Source organism: Orussus abietinus, unplaced genomic scaffold (genome assembly GCF_000612105.2).
Source record: "Orussus abietinus isolate OABI.00-Male unplaced genomic scaffold, Oabi_2.0 scaffold6, whole genome shotgun sequence".
NCBI lineage: Eukaryota > Metazoa > Arthropoda > Insecta > Hymenoptera > Orussidae > Orussus > Orussus abietinus.
The window spans coordinates 1,013,071-1,032,205 of NW_019396002.1; the positions used below are offsets into that span (position 1 = coordinate 1,013,071).

Here is a 19,135-nt window from a genome sequence, read left to right on the forward strand (position 1 = left end):
GTACCATCTACCAGTCGCCGTTGGCGGCTCACGTACTCGTTATGGTAATACCATGCGGCAGTTGACGGTGGTGGCTTACCTACGCTTACCGACACTGCTCGCTTTTGATGGTAAGGGAAGAACACTCGTGACGCTCCATTTGACTTTATCTACTTATCTACTACTATTAAGTACATTGTAGCCTCGAAGTCGACGTGATGCGGCGCTTTGGGGCACGCGTCGGTGTAGCGTACGAAATTCTCAAGCAGCGAATCTGCGTGAGTGCGATCGCTCCTAGAAATATTCGCACGTCCCAACCAGCCAAGCGCCAAGCTACGGGTCGAGACGTTGAGTATGTGTGCGTTCGGCCCTACACTCGACGAGTATGCGCGAGAGCCGAAACTGCGAAAAATCCTCCCGAGGCTTAACTAACTGCGGATATAAGCCGAGTCATTTCGCGTATGATTTTTATATTTCCCTACAGAGTGCCGGAGAGTTGCCGGAGAGTGCTGGAGAGTGCCGGAGAGTTGCCTCAGAGTACTGGAGAGTGCCGGAAAGTGCCGCAGAGTGCTGGAGAGTGCCGGCACAATGTACTTAATAGTAGTAGATAAGTAGATAAAGTCATATGGAGCGTAACGAGTGTTCTTCCCTTACCATCAAAAGCGAGCAGTGTCGGTAAGCGTAGGTAAGCCACCACCGTCAACTGTCGCATGGTATTACCACCACGAGTACGTGAGCCGCCAACGGCGACTGGTAGATGGTACCGCCATCGCGAGTACGCGAGCTCCTATCAGAAATTCGTTGCGCCGCCCTTGGGGGCAAAAAACGGTGAAAGCTAACGTACGAAACCAGAGGACAACACAGGATGCGATCACACGATCCTGCCCGTGAGCAATCTCCCAACTCATCTCTGCTCATCTCTGGTTTTTGATGTCTTGTGCGTCGTTTTAGGACCGGGACGAAGAATACTGCGCCATCTTGCGTTAGATGAGAATTCAACTTCGAGTTCTCTTTCATGTGGGGCCGTCATTTGGCCGCCATCTTGGATGACCCTGAACGCTCAGCGAGGAGGCAGACTGGGCTGATGCGGTGTCCTCCCGCAATTTTCATCCATCCAACATCATCTTTACATCCCGTCGGTGCACCGCAGTAAGCCGAGTTCACTCCCTGGTCCATTTCCTAGTAAATTCCTGCGTCCTTTGTGAAATCAACGTCTCGTCTCGTAATTAACCATGAAGATTTGGACCTCAGATCACATCTTCAAGTAAGTGCTTAGCTCCACATTCTTAGAGTTTCGAATCAATTAGCGGATAGCCCGGCTTTTGAAGGTCAAGATTACTTATTTTATTGCTTGCAGCCATCCATGGGAAACTGTAACTCAGGCTGCTTGGAGGAAGTATCCTAACCCCATAAATACTGCAGTCATCGGAATGGACGTCATCGATAGGAAAGTCGTCGATGGCGTGTTACACACTCACAGACTCGTTGCCACCCAGTGGGGCATTCCTAAATGGGTGCAAGCAGTGAGTTACTCTTCTTATTCTCAGGCTATGTCACTTTGCTGAACTCGATCGTAACCTTAATCGTTCAACTCTAATTGAACGAATACTTATAGAAGTTCTAAGTTCACGTAGCTTGTACACATGTTCGGTAAATTGTATCCAATGCTGTATTCCGATACTATTTAATTAATAGGTGCACGGCACGTTTTATTGTCCGCTGTACGGAATGTATGCAAGTTAAATGGACTTACTTGAACGTCGTTACTTATAGTGCAATTATTTTATCGAATCTTAAGGTCGATGTTCGACTAGCGCATGCTCAATTATATGGTCTTATGTATTGATGAGAGATGGTCTTATCACTTCGAAAGACTAGGTTGATTTACATTTAGGTTAGGTTATTTAGTGTTTCATAAAAGTCAGTGTAAGAAATTGGTACGGCGTTTTCCTTGGAGTAATTCAATTTTGTTCGGTAATTATCTCGATGATAGTGACCTTCAGACTCAAGTTGCAGCGATATTGTTCAGATTACAGGAACTTCCATTGTTCGAGCTCTTCATTATCAGAGTATGACAAAGGAATGTCATGTCTAAAGGTTGATTAGGTTAGGTAAGGAATTTATACCGAAAGATAAACTTTCCTGAATGTTTAACAGTCACGTGTGAATCATGTGGTCTCTAGCCTCGTATTAGGCACATTCTCTGATGTATTGCAATACTTCATTGCACAATCTCGTTGGTCAATGTCCGGATTCATTTCTGTAGGTAGCCTCTGCTCTTTCGCAATCCCAAAAGCCTCTACATCGGAGAAAAAAAATTCCACCTCCAATCTGGCGACCTTGGTGCACTACTATTAATTAATTTCGCAATGCTAATTACATAATAACTCCTTCTTGCTCGTGTTATAATTAATCTACTGTAAAGGCAATTCTCTTTTAACAAAATACCATGTATACATTATAGTCTAGAAATATAATTTTATAGTTAAAAGAATTTAATACTTTTCAATCTGCAGGTTGAATTTTAGGATAGTGACAATGAAATGCTCCTTGATTATTTCTGGATTTCAGTCCTAAGGTCTTCGCTTGAACGAGCAGAGTTTCTGTGAAATCGCAAATTAGTGGGCCAGTGCAGTTTCTTGTTGGCCGAGGCAAAAAGGTGCCTCCGGACGAAGTAATTTCCCAACAGCGTGTGCGCGAGTTTCTTCCTTCGGTAAATTCTAAACTTTCGGCGGAGCGTCGCAAAGAGATGCAAGAGAGGCCGGTGCCGAATTACAAAACATGGCCGTCCCACGTAACGAGGTTGCTCGGCTTCGAACGTCACTTGGCAGGTCTCCAGTTGGACGGTCCTCTCCTTCACCTTGGTTAAACAGTTCTTTCCTTCACCCTGGTCGCTGACGTCTCTTCAGAAAATAGTTAACTCGAAGAAATTCCTATTCCTGCCTTTACCCTGTAAAGAACAACAACTCGATCGACCGATCAGCTTCATCGATGAAACTTCTCTCCTCTCCAGAGGTGATCGGTCCATGGAGTTCGGAGAGCAATTCTTCATCTCTTTAATTTTTCTATACTCTCCAGGTTAAATTAGAAGAAGGATCACCAAGAAAAGAGGAAGATTCGAAAACCAGGCCAACTTCGGATTATTGTCTCCGATTTATTGTCGATTCCCTTCCGGAGGACCTCCAACATCGATGGACCTCTTCGCCCCTCCGAGCTGATCCCCTCTCCCGCGTTTACGCCTCCCAATTATTTACGGCCGGTAATTTGTTTTAATTATTGTCCGGAATTAATTCCTACGGCAGTGCTCCGACGTGTCGTTGTCGACCGGTCGGGCGACAACGCTCACGGCTACGGGAATTACTGTCAATTAAAAGGGAAATTTCCACGGGCGAGAGCATTCAGCCCGGCACACCGGACTGCGGAATTAACTCGAGCGAGGAGTTGATCGCCGATTCGACTTTTTTCATTTTATTTCCCTCGGCTTTTTTTTCCTCCCACCTCCCCCCTCTTTTTCGGCTCCCCTCTTTTCTCCCTTCGGCCCCACTCGCCGGCCTTTGTTTCGGTTGATTTTGCTCCCTTCTCTTTTCATTTTTTTTTTGCCCCCGTCGAGTGGTAATTGTCCTGCCGTTCGTTAGCGCAGCGCCGACTGGGAGAGTTCTCTCATGGAAATGGCCGGACTCGAGCTTTCCTGGGACGAGTTCGCACGACTTAGGTCGATTAGGAGGTCGGCGAAGTCGTTTAATGATTTTATTCCCCCAGCAGAATTCTGTCCTCCGTGCTGATCGACCGTCCGCGGCGGTATTAATCGCCGTTCCGACTTCCGTTTGATCTCGCCGCAGCCCATTCGGGGTATTTCATCGGACGAGGCCGCTGCTTCGGGCATTATCCATTCTCGATTTCCATCGATCCTGAAAATGCATAATTCTCATTGTTCCCGTGATCTCCGAGTTCTTACCTTAAAGTAGACATTCATTACCGCCTTAGAACCAGAGCTCGTACCTTGAATCGAGGTCGGACATCGATTTTTCGGAAGTCTAGGAGGGACTTTCCGTTGTAACCGCGTTCACCCTAGAGGTCCTTATCTTGAATCAGGATACTCGATACGAATATTCAGATGAGTGAGTGAGATCTTTTTCCGTTGCAGCTGATCGGATATGAAAGCGTCTGCTACGCCAGCGAGAGGAGCGAGGTCGACCCTGAGAAGCGAGAGATGACCCTGAAGACAAGAAACGTGAGTGCCTGATTTCGAGTGAATTTATCCTTTTATATATATATTTTTTTTCTTCCGTCTGCGAGAATGGAGCTCACCTTCGGGACTCCCCCTGATAAGGCTAGGGGTCCTGATCCGGGCTGATTACCTGGGACGTCGGTCATGGTTACGACGCTCTCCGATCACAGATGCATCCTAGGCTTAATTGTGCCATGCGTTTCTCGAGGGCTTCCTCATCAAGCTGTCACGGCGGCATTAGTGCTGATACCCTCTCCGAGCATGTCGTAATAAGATTAAGATCGGGAGGATTAATATGATTTTCGATCTGGTTATCGCTGTCGGGGGGCGCGCGGGGCTGCGGCTCCTGGGAATAGATATCTGAGTCGCGATAAGATCCCAGCCTGGAACGGGTTAAGCCAAACCCACCCCTTTCGCGCGAGGCCCTCCCGCCATGCTCCATTAGCGAGGTGCGCCCCCGGCAGGTGCAAGAGGGGCGCTTACCCCCCCCTGCAATTCGGCCCTGGAGCACCCAGGGGAGCCGCGATGGATACGATATGGGTTATCGATGCTCGCATTAACCGAGGGAGGAGGATCCGGAAGGAGTGCTCTCTCTCTCGAGGTCGACCCCAGAGACGGACTCCGCCTAAAAAGTACCGCCCGGTTCAGGGAGATGCATTACCAGGATGATGAACGATCCCTAGATAAGCGAGGAGGCTGAGAAGAGTCCGCGTGGGAACGCTTCGTCTAATGTCTACGCATTGGGATGTTGTCTACTGCGATTAGCTTCTGGCGGATCCTCGAGGACGTTTAGGACCAGAAATGAAACCTCAGGAGGGACCACGGATGCAGAGAAAACTCGAGAGGGTGGAGGCTCTTCGAGCACTTCTTCGACGTCTGTACCGTAAAACTCATCGCCCTTGGGGATCATCATCGGAAAGGAAGAAACTATTCGCGGAGATCCACTATAGAGGTTCAACTCACCCTGGTTAAGCCTCGACATTGTCATCAGACCCAGAGAGGAGGTCTACCAGGTCCACGAAGCTGTTTTCAAAGGACAGGGTCCGAAATCGAACGGTTCCCCGGTGGTCCCGGTATTTATACCCTGGTCAGGAGTGGTGCCGGGCGTGCCCCGGGTTGGGGGATGCACCTCGCGTTCCCGGTGCCCGACCGGGTTATAACCCATATCCCGGTCGAATCCCAGGAGGGAAATATCTTTTAGCAATTTACCCCTGTCCCCCGGCCCATCCCCGCGCCCCGGGACATGCAGGCCGAGCATGTACACCGGTTACAAGCCGGCCGGCGCACATACCGTCGCATACGTTATACGACCCTTACGCAGACGTAACGACGTAACACGTATACAACCTCCGGGGAGAGCCCGGGACGTTACGGATGATAACCCCGGGCTTGATATCGCCGCGAAATGGAGATTCGTTGTGTCGGAACGTTCCGTCGTCGGAAAATCATCCCTCCGGCTCCTGGGACTCGGGGGATGTTTTGCGGGAGCTAGGAAATTCGCCGGATGTCAGACACTTGGCCGCCTCCACCTCTTCGGGTTGATAACAAGTCGCTTGGCATTCTCAAACCTTTTTAATCTGTAGAGAATCCACAATATCAGGGGTCGCGACGACGGGCTCTTCTTTGAGGGCGCGATTTTGCATAGTTAATCCATGAATATCGACCTCGGCCTTGCACGACGTGCCAAAAGTGGAGATTAAGGTGATGCGAAAGTGCCGTCAAAGAGGTCTCCAGGAAGCTTCTCCGAATCGGGTGTACCAAGTCGCTTCAAACTTTACAGTGTCAATGTGGAGGCTATAAGGAAGGTTTCTAATCCCGTGGAATTTCAATTTTTTTTTTTCCAAGATTTGCTTGCAGACACTTTTAAAATTTCTCATAAAAATTGAAATTTCACGGTGAACAATTTGAAACGACTCGGGTGCACCCAGAGAAAAGTTTCATGTGCCACTTTCACTTGCCCTTAAGATCGAGACTACGTTAAGATCTATTTTGCTCGTTGCCATTCAGAGATCGAAACTGATATCGCATTGATGGTCCTGTCTCCCGTGGGATCTTAGGGATATATATGTGTATCCGGGCCGTGCTAAGGCGTAGCGGTGGGTTGCACCCACGTTGAACAGGAATTAGGACAGCTAAAACGAGCTGGATCCGCAAATCGCTCCCCTTGGGTCCTCCGGGTCCCGTAATGTGAGTGGGACGGAGAGAGAGCGAACCTGGGTTACGGCTGCGAGAGAGAGAGATCAACAGGGTGCCGGGTGGCTGTGAAACGAGGAAGCCAAGGGAAACGGACCTACTTGCCGTCGAGTCGTCTCAATTATGTCGCGGGGCTAATTACCCGTGACTGGCTTCATCCTCTTCTCTCTCTCTCTCCCTTTACCTCGTATGTTCGTCTCTCGTTGAAAATTGTCCGTGCACTCTGCAATTGATGGCCTGAAATCAGAAACACGTTTGGGATGCGTTTTCGCGTGTTCTTATAAACTTTTGTATATTATTACACGTTATTACCTGTTTTTACACTCGTATACACGTTTATACACGTCTCGTCACCAGTATACCAGCGGACGTAAAGGCCTTCGCTTCCAATATGGCGGCGCAAGTGGAGGAAGGAAAGGCGTCCGCGTCCGCCATTTTATTTTACCTATGCTCGAGGGCGCGAAGACGTGTCGCTCGGATCCTATCTAATCGGCCATGCCGGGTGTGAGAACTCTCGATTCGAGTCCGGAATAACGATCGACCGGGCTGGTTCGGGTCGGCGTTTAACGCCGCTTGCAATGCGTCCCTCGCGCGTAAAAGCGCACCTCGCCCGGCCAAATGAAAAGCAAACGCGCGCGCCGAGGGATTGGCAAACAGCGGTTTCGACGCGGCGGCGGTGGCGGCGGCGGGAAAAAAAAATTTCAATTAACCGGTCCGCGCCTACCCCAGCGCCGCGCGCCGGAGGAATTAATTACTACCGGCCGACGCGGTGGTGTTTGCGCTGAGCGCGGGACGCTATTGTGATCTAGGGCGAGAACCCTCTTACTTTAAGATTATGTAAAATTGTTAGTTTCTACACGACCGATGTGATTATTATTAACTTTGAGATTTTATCTACGGCAGTTATATCTTTCTTGGCGATTTTTCGCTTCCGATGCGCCGCGCGTCCAGTGGGACACCGGGCTGCGCGGCGCGGCAATTACGAAACACCGCCGGCTACTCGTCGCACTCGTAACTCCGCGTCGTGGCCGTAATTCCGCACGTCAGCCGGCGTTACCGGGCGGAAGGGGGTGGTAATTAGCCGATGACGATTGCTCGATTGGCGGCAGGACGCGGGATATACGGCGACCGCTGGATCGAGAAGAGCCGTTTCCGGGAGGACGCGCCAGCGCGCCTGCCATCTGACGGCGAGTAGGGGAAACCAGTGGCTGCGCGGTTCTACCGATTTCCGCCAGATGGCATGGCGATTTTATTTTTTCGACCGATTTCAGGGGACCGCTTCGCGCATCGCGGCGTTCTCGCCACTGATTCCGGGGGGGTGATAGGGGGTGGCTCGGTGACAGGCACAAAGCGCGGATCTTGCAGGGCGCGTACCCGCGCTCGTGTAATACAGTCGGCTTCACTGATTGGCAATATGGCGGCCGCGCACCGCCCCACCGAGCGCCGCGGGCGTTAATTTCTCCGCGAAACGTATTGCACCCGCAAGGATTCAATTGTTCCACTCTCGCGGCCGCCATTGCCCCGCAATTGTCCCCCCTCCTCTTCGCGGCCGCGACCCGGTCACCGTTTTCCCAGCGGATCGCGAGCTCCCCCCGCCGCCATCTTGTTCTTCGGCGGTCCTCGAGGGAGTCTTCTTTCCTGCCTTTCTTCACTCATCCCGACCACGTCTAAACCATTCATGTCCTAAAGTCAATAACTTTCAGAGGTCCTTATCGATTTCTAGCCGAATGACATCTATCCCCAGCGTTTTTTCTACATAACGACTCTTTCTAGATGCCAGGCGGTGGTCCTTGGCGGCCGCCATCTTGCTTTTCCCTGTGCGTCGGGCTTGGACCGCCGCTACGAACTGAACTTTTCCCCCCGAATTTCTTGGAGTTTCAACTCTTTCTGTAGTTTCTACCGATGTCTCGGATCCTCGTTTTTGTCTCTTGACGGCGATCCTTGTCTTATCGGGGGAGATAAACGGCCGGCCGACAGATAAATGCACAATCCTCGCGTGACTTTATAATCGTACGGGTCGTCGACCTTTTTCGGATCGATCGGAGTCGGAGAATCGCGATCGGGGCCGCGCGGCCTACCAGGAAAAGCCGGCCCGCGTTCGCGGGGCGGCCTTTGAATAATCGATGCCATGAAATAAACTGCAAACGCAGTCCTCTCTCTGTAAACGTTTCTCGTCACGAAAAAAGCCCGGCGAGGAGCGGCGCGCCGGGGGCGGCCCCCGACCGCCCCGGGGAGCTTTTTACGGTGCACTTTTCCGCCGTGATTGTCCGCTTCGGGGAAACCCTGCAATGGGGGTAATTTACCCTGGGAAAAAAAAAAGAAAAAAGAAAAAATAGCGGAAGGAACGAGAGAAAGGGGGAAAAAAGAGCCGGCAACCCTAGTGATTTGCGTGCCGACGCATTCGCGATCGCGCGGATTCCCGTAAACGCCGACTCGATCCTCCGTCCCTAACCTCTAACCCCGTTAATCCTTTAAGCGTTAAACGAACGCGTCAGGACGCCCGGAAGTCAGCCCCGACTCGGCAACTCGTTAATCGGACTCTTGATCTGCAATTTCGTTCGTGGGAATGCATTCCAAGATGGGGGGAAAATTACAACAGAAATTAATTTCTGTATCTAGGGGGCGGCATCGCTTTTTCTTTGTCTTCAGTTATCGACGTCTTTTGTTTCAGTTGACCTTCTGCAATTACATCGCCGTAGACGAGACCCTGAGGTACCAACCTCATCCCCAAGACACGGGGAAGACGTTGCTCATACAGGAAGCCGTTGTCACGGTCCAGGGTGTCCCGCTGACGAACTACATGGAGGACATGTTGACCTCGAAGATCTCCTTCAATGCCAGAAAAGTGGGTTTCGAGTTGCTGATTACTTTCCCTAGTTGTTCCATGATCGCCGCGATAAGAAGATACATCAGTTAGAATTTTTATTCAATTTTATATCGGATAAAAAAATTGTGCGGCCTTAGAAAAATCGACATTTTTTTCAGGGAATTTTTTGTTAATCTTATATCGTATACAATAATTGAGGAGTATTAGGGAAATAGACATTTTGCGGGGAATGTATTGTTAATCTTATGTCGTATACAATAATCGAGGAGTATTAGAATAATAGCCATTTTGCGGGGAATTTTGTTGTTAACGGTGTTTATGGCGGTTTAGTCAATCTAGAATGTGCCTTGTATCGTTTCAGGGGAGGCAGGCCATGGAATGGGTGATTAGCAAGCTCGAGTTGGAAGTGAAGGACCTCGCGAGCAGTGCCGTCAAGTCGACGGACGAGTTGCTGACGCAAACCCGACGTCAGATCGACGACCTGACCTCGAAGACGCGGCGGAGCATGGACGACCTTCAGAACGCCGCGAACAAGTCCTTCGACGACTTTCGTCACCGCACGACGCCCCCCACGTCCCAGTCCATTCCCAAGTTATAGCTAAGGTTTCACTCTAGCTTCAATCTTTTCAATTAATGGCGACGTACCTCTGCCGGATGGTCGGTATTTTTGGGAGAAGAGGGGCCGCGGTGATGAGGAAATCTTGATACTTCACCTACCGGAAGCGTATTAATAGTAGAGATGTGCAAATGCAAGGTCAACGAGATGACTACCGGGTTTTGGTCTTGATCTTGCCATTGTGGTGGCTTATCACGTCCTGCAAGATAGGATACAATTTAACGATTATCTCTATTTAATAATTATCCAATTAATTCGCAAGCGGCAGGTGAAGCGTCAACGAACGTCCGAGCGACATTCCATCGCACCCTGAAGAGGGTCCCAATGTCAAGGGACTGCTTCGTGGTACCGATCGCCCAGCAGAGGGTTCTTCGTAGTTGTCGACCGGTCGTGACCTAGGCCAACGGTGCCTACGTTGACCCAGGTCGCGGGCGGCCGCAGGACGGAGGTGGAAGAGGAGGTAAAAAAGTAAAAATCGCAAAACCATTTCCAAAGAAGGTCCTTCGGGTCCTCGCGACCCCCAGGGCGGAGCGAAACGAGATCGGTAATTGAAGGGTAAGAAAGTGGCGCTTTTACAAAGCGCCGGGACCCATGTCAAAGACACGCAAGTTTAAGGACGACATATTGTCGCATAGTTAACCCTCCCCTCGCGTATAATTCCTGTACTCGTCCCTTCCTACCCTGAAGTCATGAGAACGACCAGGTACTGCCCGAAAGGACGACTTATAAATCCAAGTTCTCTTTTGCGAGACCAATAATGTTAATCGCACGATCCTTCCATTTTGAGACAATCGGCTAGGCCGATTTTTCAAAAAAAAAATGAAAAAAATGAAAAAAAAATGAAAAAAGGAAACTTAAGGGTTTGCTATCGTTCCTTCGGCTCGGCACTAAGGTATTATATTTATTTCTCGATCCGTTAGATACCATAAGCCAGCTCTTCGGGAACAAGAATTGCGCAGGTCCTCCGATTTCCAGGTGAAATCAAAAGGGCTGGATATATTGTTAAGAGCGCAAGCGAAGATCCACGAACACTCGTCTAGTGGCGTATACGCTTTTTCTCACGTTTTCTCTCTCATCCTGTAACCTGTAAATAATTACCTAGCGAACATAAATCGATGTAACTCGTGTCCAGGCAAATCGCAGTTGACTTATTTACCCGAGTAGTTTTTATTCGGCAGTGTTAAGGCGACGTGAAAGTGCCGTCAAAGAGGTCTCGTTTATGAAGTTTCACCGAACTCCGTGTGGAGACTGTAAGGAAGGTCTTGATACCCGTGACATTTTGATTTTTATTTTCAAAATTTGTTTATATTAATAAGAAAAAAAAAACTTATAAAACATGAAATTTCATGGGATTCGGGACCTTCCTTACAGCCTTCATATTCACGTGGTAAGGTTCGAAAAGGATTCGGTACACCCATCTCGACGAAGGTTTATGAATCGACCCTTCGGATGCAATTTTGACGTCCCCTTGACGACACGTGCTCGATTAGGAAAGTTCATTTTCAGGTGATGAAAAGCGTGGTAGATGTGAATTTTCGAGGCAGCTTCTCTATAGATTCTAGGCTAGAATTCGGCCCTCTACTTCTACTACTCTGCTACTACTACCACTATACTACTATAAGGTCAGCTCTACTGCTAAGTGGATTATCTGCCTCGGTAAGGTCTAATCGATCTCGAAATTCCGCACGATTGCGATTTCCGCAAGGGACCATCTCCTCGTCATCGATATCCCACTCGAGTGGGATAACTCCGGAGTTCCTGGATCCTGGATGATGCCGAGCCTCCCTAGGGTATGCGCCGCGATCCCTGCGGGCATGTAAGCGTAATTGATGACATTCTGGCTCATCGGCCGACAAAGTTCGGCTTTGTGAGCCCGCCGCTGTCAAATATTGACATCGTTGCCCGATGATCGCGAGCCCTTTGTCCACATTCCGCTCGTGGCTCGGCCAAAGTAAATCAAAGTCCGCCGTTCCTCTCTTCGGGGGCGATGAATCGCACCCCGGGGACCTTCCTCGTAGGTTTTACTTACCCCTTTCTTCCACTTTCCCGCTTCCCGAAATAGGAAACGCTTTCACTGAAATGGACAATCTACCATTTCCGCAATATTTTCATTTCATACATTTTTTTTTTTTTCCACGCGATTTTCGATGGCACTTTTGAGAGGTACTCACCGATCCATCGTCAATTAAAATCATTTCACTGGGAGCCTCGTTAAATTGACAATCGCGAATATCTGGAATTTTCAAGATTCTTGGAAACTGTACCCCGGATCTTTAGGGATATCTTTGGAGATATTTTTTCATAACTTTATTTACGCTGCATCTTAGTTTTTTTTTTTTTTCCATTGCCACTTTGGAAACATACCTACCTATAACAGATAGTGCTATCGGTGAGATTGAAGTTTCGTATTTGAATCTGAATTTGTTCAACAGTGTATTCTGAATGGCGTTACCACCTAAAAGGGTGCAGATGAATATTTAATTTGTCGATCTCCATCGACTCTCTCGGCGCCTTTCATATCATCTTTAGGGGAATCCTGGGGGACTTTCCTGGCATTCTGCATTCTTGATTGGTCCACCGCAGAGAGCCCGAACTGTCGGAGATCTCTAGTCGAGGTTCCAACGTTGCATCCCGCAACGAATCCGGCGAAGTAGAGGTCAATTCGAGTCTCAAGATCCCTTGTGGTCCGATAGGGTAGTCGGTCCCTTCGATACCGAGTTTCGCTATCTGACGACGACTTCGCCTAATCAGTAGTCCGTAGCTGCCAGTTGCCAAGGAATGCTACTACCGGGAAGTTCCCTCAAAGGAACCGCCGCGCAATGCAAGTCGGCTCGCGGCAAGTTGGCCAAAATTCAATTAACCACCCGCGGGCCGAGTCGACAGTAGTCAAAGGGCTTTGGAAGATCAGACCTAAGGGTGGGATCAATCCTATTGGGTGGAGGTGCGCCCTGAGCTCGACGGGCACCAATAATCCTCGCGTCATTTGCCGGATATGCGTCTTCATATTTTACGTACCTAAGAAATTAATCTTGATGCAGGAATTCCAAGATAACTCCCTCTAAATAACTTTCTCTTCCAAATTGCAATAAAAGTGGAATTCTGGAATTTTTCTTGCGTCCGAAATCAGACGTTTATGGAGTAACCCCCTAATAAAAAATTGTCATGGTCTTCATCGTTAACGTAGCCTATTAATTTAATGAGGACGCACCTAAGAAATTAATCTTGATGCAGGAATTCCAAGATAACTCCCTCTAAATAACTTTCTCTTCCAAATTGCAATAAAAGTGGAATTCTGGAATTTTTCTTGCGTCCGAAATCAGACGTTTATGGAGTAACCCCCTAATAAAAAATTGTCATGGTCTTCATCGTTAACGTAGCCTATTAATTTAACGTGAATACAGGGAATTTCAGGATAACAACTCGTAATGGTTGTCTTTGAAATAAAAATAAAAGTGGAAATGTTGAGCATTTCAGGCTGAAATTGAAGGTCTAAAAAATGGCTTCGGCCGGAGGAGCCGAATTAAACGTAAAAGTGGGATTGTGAAATTTTCCCCGTCGTAAAGAATGGCCAATTCTTCGAGGAGTCGCCGACTCGGACCCGGAGGACGACGAAGGACCCTCGATCGTAAAAGAGGATTCGATTCTCATCCCTCAGGTGGGTTTCTCCTCTGGTGAAGGGCTCGGAAGGGTCTCTTGGTTTACTCACGGTGACGGCTCGTCACATCGTGAAAGCTTCCTCCTCTTTTCGGCGAGCTTCCGGATCGGAGCCTGGTCAAGATCCATCTTCGGGGCTCGTCCTGGACTGGAGATTCTGTTAGCCGGTGAATCCCGAGAAGGCTTTCCAACTTCTGGAAAAGAACACTCCATAGTTACCTGTTTTTATCTGTTTTTTTAACAGAGATCCAGGACATTCCCTTTTGGAGATTTCTAGGTAATCATGCATTACGCACCCTTGAAGAATACCATGAAAAATGATTAAAAATCATTTAAGAAACCGTAAGAGTAATTCACGCTATCATCCACTATCTTCTAGGTCGAGATAACTGTCCCGGAGGAAAGACCTTCCCCTAGGATGCACTTGCAGGTGCAGGGGTGCACTCGACCCCGATACCCAGGTCCCCATTGGACGGGATTCGATCCCCCCGAATATTGTATACGGTCCAGAAGGAGGTTTTCGCGAGAAGGGGTGCCCTCGAAACTTTTCAACCCCCGGACGAAATTACCCGTCCTTGCCACTCATCCGGGGGCGAGTCACCCCCGCGAGGGTGGAGGCTGAATTTATTTCCCGCGAAATCGCTTAGCTCCCACTCGGGCCGGCTTTATTCCACCCCGGGGACTCTTCCCCACCTGTGGGGGTGCCGAAGGGTGGCTTCCTTGACCACGACAGGCAGAAAGGATTTCCATCGACCCCTCTTTATGTCCGAAAATCGGGAACGCCTCTCCTCGCGGGGGGTCCTCATATTTCGCTCTTCCCCGCAACGTGACTTCAGCCCCGAAAAATGTATTCATAAACTATTCACTGGAAATTCCGGAAAATCAATATAAATCCTTAATATATACCCAGTAACTCGAAATATCACGATGCGTCAATTTTCTCTCAGCTCGACAAAAGAAAAAAATATGAATTCGGGTACAGAGTTAGTTCCGGAAGTAGACGCAGTTTACATAACCAGGGCCGGAATGTCTGATAAAAAAAGTCTTAGGAAACAATCAGACTCGTCGTTTCTTATTAGGGTAGGCTTCTTGAATATGGTAATTTTATGTGCTAACGAATTAAATTGATAAGCAGATGATAATGTCGATTTTTTTTGGGAGGGTTTCCGCGGATGGTCCGGAGAGACGCGACTCTTGGGGGGATTTGGTTATTTTATGTGCTAACGAATTAAATTGATAAGCGGATGATAATGTCGATTTTTTTGGGAGGGTTTCCACGGATGGGCCGGAGAGACGCGACTCTCGGGGGGATTTGGTAATGGAATTAAATTGATAAGCGGATGATAATGTCGATTTTTCTGGGGAGGGTTTCCGCGGATGGGCCGGAGAGACGCGACTCTCGGGGAGATTTGGTAATTTTATGTGCTAAGGAATTAAATTGATAAGCGGATGATAATGTCGATTTTTTTGGGGGAGGGTTTCCGCGGATGGGCCGGAGAGACGCGACTCTCGGGGGTGGGGGCAAAAATCGGGCGCGGAATTCGTCATCCCCCTTCGGGCCTGCAAGGGGCGACTCGCGTGACGTCTGCCACGAAAAGGGCCGCAGGGGGTGAGGACTGAATAATAAAATCTAATAACCGGGCGAAGCTCGCTCGCGGGGACGGCGGTGGTTACGGTGCCAGGCTGTGCGCCCGAATGGCCCACCATTGCCACCCCACTATGGCTGACCATTAATTTAATTAATGCATCGCCCCCGGCACGCAAACGGCCCGTTTCCGGCCTTTATTTCGCGCCATTTGGATTTTACTCCGAGCCAGGCTCCGGGAGCCCTTTTCCCGAGAGGATTTCACCCGGGCCCATGGGGCTCCATGAGGCCCTCGAAAGATTGTCAGGTCCTGAGGCCTTCTATGTCCATGACCTTTCCATCTCTGCTGATGAACCTCATTTTATTATCCACCACCTGCCCTTAGCTCTCGTCAATTGAAACTTTCATTAAGGGGATGTAAAAGTGGCATCTCAAGAGCCAATCGTTCGTGGCACTTTTTTCCTTACCGTGTACATCGAATCGTTTCCAACTTTAGATTCTTAAATGTAGAGGCTGTAAGGAAGGTCCGGGACACCCATAAAATGTCATGTTTTATAGCAAATTTTTAAAACGTCTATGAAATTAAAAAAAAAATATTAAAATTTCTTGGGCGTCAAGACCTTCTTTATATATTCCTATTTTTATATTGTAAAGTTTGAATCGATTCGGTGCACCCAGGTTGGAGAAGAGTTTCATCGACGAGAACTGTTTGGCACCTTTCACGTCACTTTAATGTCGAGAATGGTAAATCTTTTAGGCACATGATTTTATTCCCCGGGAAATATTCCGATTTATCTCGCCAATCCCGGGCATCAGGAATGTAAAATTCAGGCCGGCCAAAAACGGCGTCGCGAATTGAAATGTCTCTAGGTATATGCCGTCGTTAAACGTCAATCGGCCACGAAACCCACCCCTAGAGTCGCGTGAGCAACCCCCGGGTTACGTGTCGATTTTCACGCCATCCTCCTGGAGCGATGCAGATAACGAGCCGAGGGAAATTTTTCTCCCATTTCCTATTTTCTCACTGTTTTTTTTTTTACTGGATCGCTTTGCCGTGTACCACTGTCAGAAATAATACGAAATCACGGATACTCGTGATCTCATTCTAAATGATGTATGGATATGCAAAAGACGAAATTTTATTTTTTATCCCAAAGTGCATTAAAACCGAATCCACCTTTCTGCAGGATCGATAAATAGGAAAAAGTGTCCAACATTTGATGGATTTTGTTTTTTTTTTTTCGGGCGAAACTTCTTATCGCTCCGTAAGGTGTGGGTAGGAGTGGGAGGGAAACGAAAAGTGAAACGCTCGTTTCTGGAGGTAGTTTCATTTTGAGGGTGACAGGTGGATCGCGAGGGGTTGTGCTCTGGAATCCTTTGGGACTTTTGTCATTTTCGGGGTTGAAAAGCAGTTGGGCCAAGTATACCCTATCGGGGGTGTAAATTCTTGGCTGGTCGTTAAACGGGCCCGAGTTTGATTTTAGCGGGCTTAGGGCACAAGGGGGTTGCTGCCACCCTCGCTAACGGCTAATAACGAACGTGCCTTGACTACTAATCGGGACCCGAGGGGACTTTGCCGTTAAGAGAAATCCGCTGAACGGTGCGAATCGCTCCGGAAGTCAAGTCGGCGGAAATCCCCCGGTTTAGTACCGTTTAATCTGGTTATCTGAAAATTCCATCGTCCGTTTAGGCTGTTTAACTGGGGGCCACTATAATACGCTATCAAGATGCTATCCTATACGCCAGAGTTTGGAACTTCCGAGGATCGATCGCTTCTTCGGGCAGTGATAAGGGAACTTTGAAATTCGCCTTGAAATGCAACGTCGACACTTTTCGGAAAATACTTTACCCCCGGGTTTATAAATAAACTAACATGCCAGGTGATAACGCCTGGTGCCTAATCGAACGCACTTTGAAATTCACTATCATATCGATTTTTGCATCTCGAAGAGGGGGGACATCCTCCCGATTACGCGATGATAAGACAGTTCTAATCGACGATCTTTGGATCGCTTCTCTCTTAATTTCATTTTTTACGTACAGGCGTACCTGGACGAATTGCCGAAATCTTTCATAAATTCACGTGCGGGGAATTCTTTTCTTTTTCTGCTGGGAATTCTTTTTCGGATAAACTAAAAACATTGTTAATTATTACCTGGTTTATTGTCATTGCAAGAGAAAAAATGAATTGTGATCCCTGAATGTAAAATAAGGAGTGCAAGCGTGATCGTTAGAATTATTGCCGTATTTGTTTATTTACGGGGAATGTCTCGTAGGGGATGCATTTTATCCCTTTGGAGGAGAGGTGATCGATAGGATTAGGGGCTCGCGATCGAGATGCGGCTCATTAAATAATTAATCCACTATAAGGAGCCCCGCAAATAGAGCAGCCGAAGCTGATACCCCTGTGGGATTCCCCGAACAAGGAACAAGGGGGTAGGGAACAGCAAGGGTGGCGTTGGTCTTAGATACTGTGTCTCGGCTCTCGGAGCTAACTAATAGCCTCTTAGCCCAGGCTTATGGGGATCATGGTGCAGCTCGCTTTTGCTTTCAGAAACAGCCATTGCTACCCCTAGTGCCGTGTCTGAGCAGTTCCCGGTCTCCCAACATCCCCTTCCCGTGGATTAAGCTCCAGGGATCGAATAGGTGCCGCGCGAGCTTCCGCGATTCCGATTCCTGGACCCATTCGAGACGACGATAAAATATGAGAAAAAGTATAATCAATAAATCCGGAAAAAGACCCAACAGAGAAGCGCCTGAATAATTTCGATTAAAAACTGGCGAAGGATATATCTCGAGGGGTTATTTTTGATTTCCTGAATTTTTATTTACATATATCTGTCCTAGTGGCGTCGACTTTTTCTCGATTTATAGCACCACTCTGGGGATAATCCCTTGGCATATATAAATCGGACGAGCCGTGAATACAGGGTTTTTACATAAAAAATTTAGGAGGAAATCTCGAGGGGGTTATTTTGCATCCCTTGTGTTTTTATTTTTATATATTATTTTCTGCCGGCTCCCGACTTTTGCTCGATTTAAAGGAACACTCCGAGGGGTGGTTCTCAGGGGATGGTTCCTTTGTATATAAATCGGACGAGTCGTAAATACTCTCGCTGGCCGAAGGGGTTGAAAGAGGTATCGGCGCTTCGCAAGGGGTTGCTCGCGAAACCGCCCGACTGGATTTCGATCGGGCGGGGCTTGTTAATTTATTTAGCCACCCAAGAAGAGACAGCACCGTCCCGGTGCCGGGGTACATCGACGGGTTTTCACCCCTTTGATATATCGGCTCACACCGCGGTTTATCGTCCACCGAGCCACCCCGATCGGCGAGAAAGAGAGGGAATCTACTTCGAATTAATTTACCCCATAACCCGGCCCGCGGAGGAATCGGCTCCAGAATCCTCCAGAAATTCCCCAGGGGATTTGTCTTCTTTAATACCCCAGTGATTTCCGTGCTCCACTTTTTCCTCCCCTTTCATCCCCGAAAAAGAGTCTTCCTCCCTCGACTTCCTCGGATAAGTCGAGAATCAAAGAATCTCTGAAGAGCGAGCGGATTTTATTTATAAAAAAAAGGGGAAAAAAAGTCACCTGAAAATTGAGCATGGCCTTTTCTTTGGCTTAGGGTGGTTGTCATTTCAGAGACTATCCGGGATCGCCAAACAAGGGGGTGAATTTTTTCCCTCTTTCGTTTCTTCGCTTTCTTCGAGTTCTCGGGGCGCGGCGTTCCGAAGGCGAAACTTCCGCGCGGTCTTCGCCGCTCGAGAAACTTTCGCAATATTGGTCCGACCTTCTCGATTATTGCCGACATTCGGTCGACCTTCCTTTCCGCATTTTCCGCACGCGGAATACGCTAATATTCGGCACGGAAGACCAACTGCAAAGTGCCCGAAGTCCTCACCTGAAGAGCTGATTGCGAAAATAAATCGCACATCTCGCTTGACTTTTTTCTTCGTTTTTTTCCTTTTTTCAAATAATATTTATTCAAGTGAAACTTCATGCGACACGGTCGTATTAAATTCCCAGGTTACAAAAAAGAAGGTCGAACGCATT

The 19,135-nt window shown here is 48.3% G+C and overlaps 1 protein-coding gene across 2 annotated transcripts; it reads left to right on the forward strand.

Moving 5' to 3' along the window:
• Positions 1–817: 817 nt before the first annotated feature.
• On the forward strand, positions 818–10,980 carry LOC105694224 (protein slowmo). 2 transcript variants are annotated; one of them, XM_012414692.2, is made up of 6 exons: positions 818–866; positions 931–1,243; positions 1,337–1,502; positions 4,124–4,210; positions 9,072–9,245; positions 9,589–10,980. In XM_012414692.2, the coding sequence occupies exons 2-6, from the start codon at positions 1,212–1,214 to the stop codon at positions 9,823–9,825; spliced, it is 696 nt and encodes a 231-aa protein (XP_012270115.1). In that variant the 5' UTR covers positions 818–866; positions 931–1,211; the 3' UTR covers positions 9,826–10,980. The 2 variants fall into 2 exon arrangements, with proteins under 2 accessions (XP_012270115.1, XP_012270114.1); XM_012414691.2 differs by having other exon boundaries at positions 859–1,243.
• The last annotated feature ends 8,155 nt before the right edge of the window (positions 10,981–19,135 follow it).

Bases quoted from the DNA above. Each gene is read 5' to 3' on its own strand.
- LOC105694224 (XM_012414692.2), top strand. From the start codon at position 1,212: ATGAAGATTTGGACCTCAGATCACATCTTCAA. The intron at 1,244-1,336 runs GTAAGTGCTTAG...TATTGCTTGCAG, and splicing joins ACCTCAGATCACATCTTCAA to CCATCCATGGGAAACTGTAA. The intron at 9,246-9,588 runs GTGGGTTTCGAG...GTATCGTTTCAG, and splicing joins TCTCCTTCAATGCCAGAAAA to GGGAGGCAGGCCATGGAATG.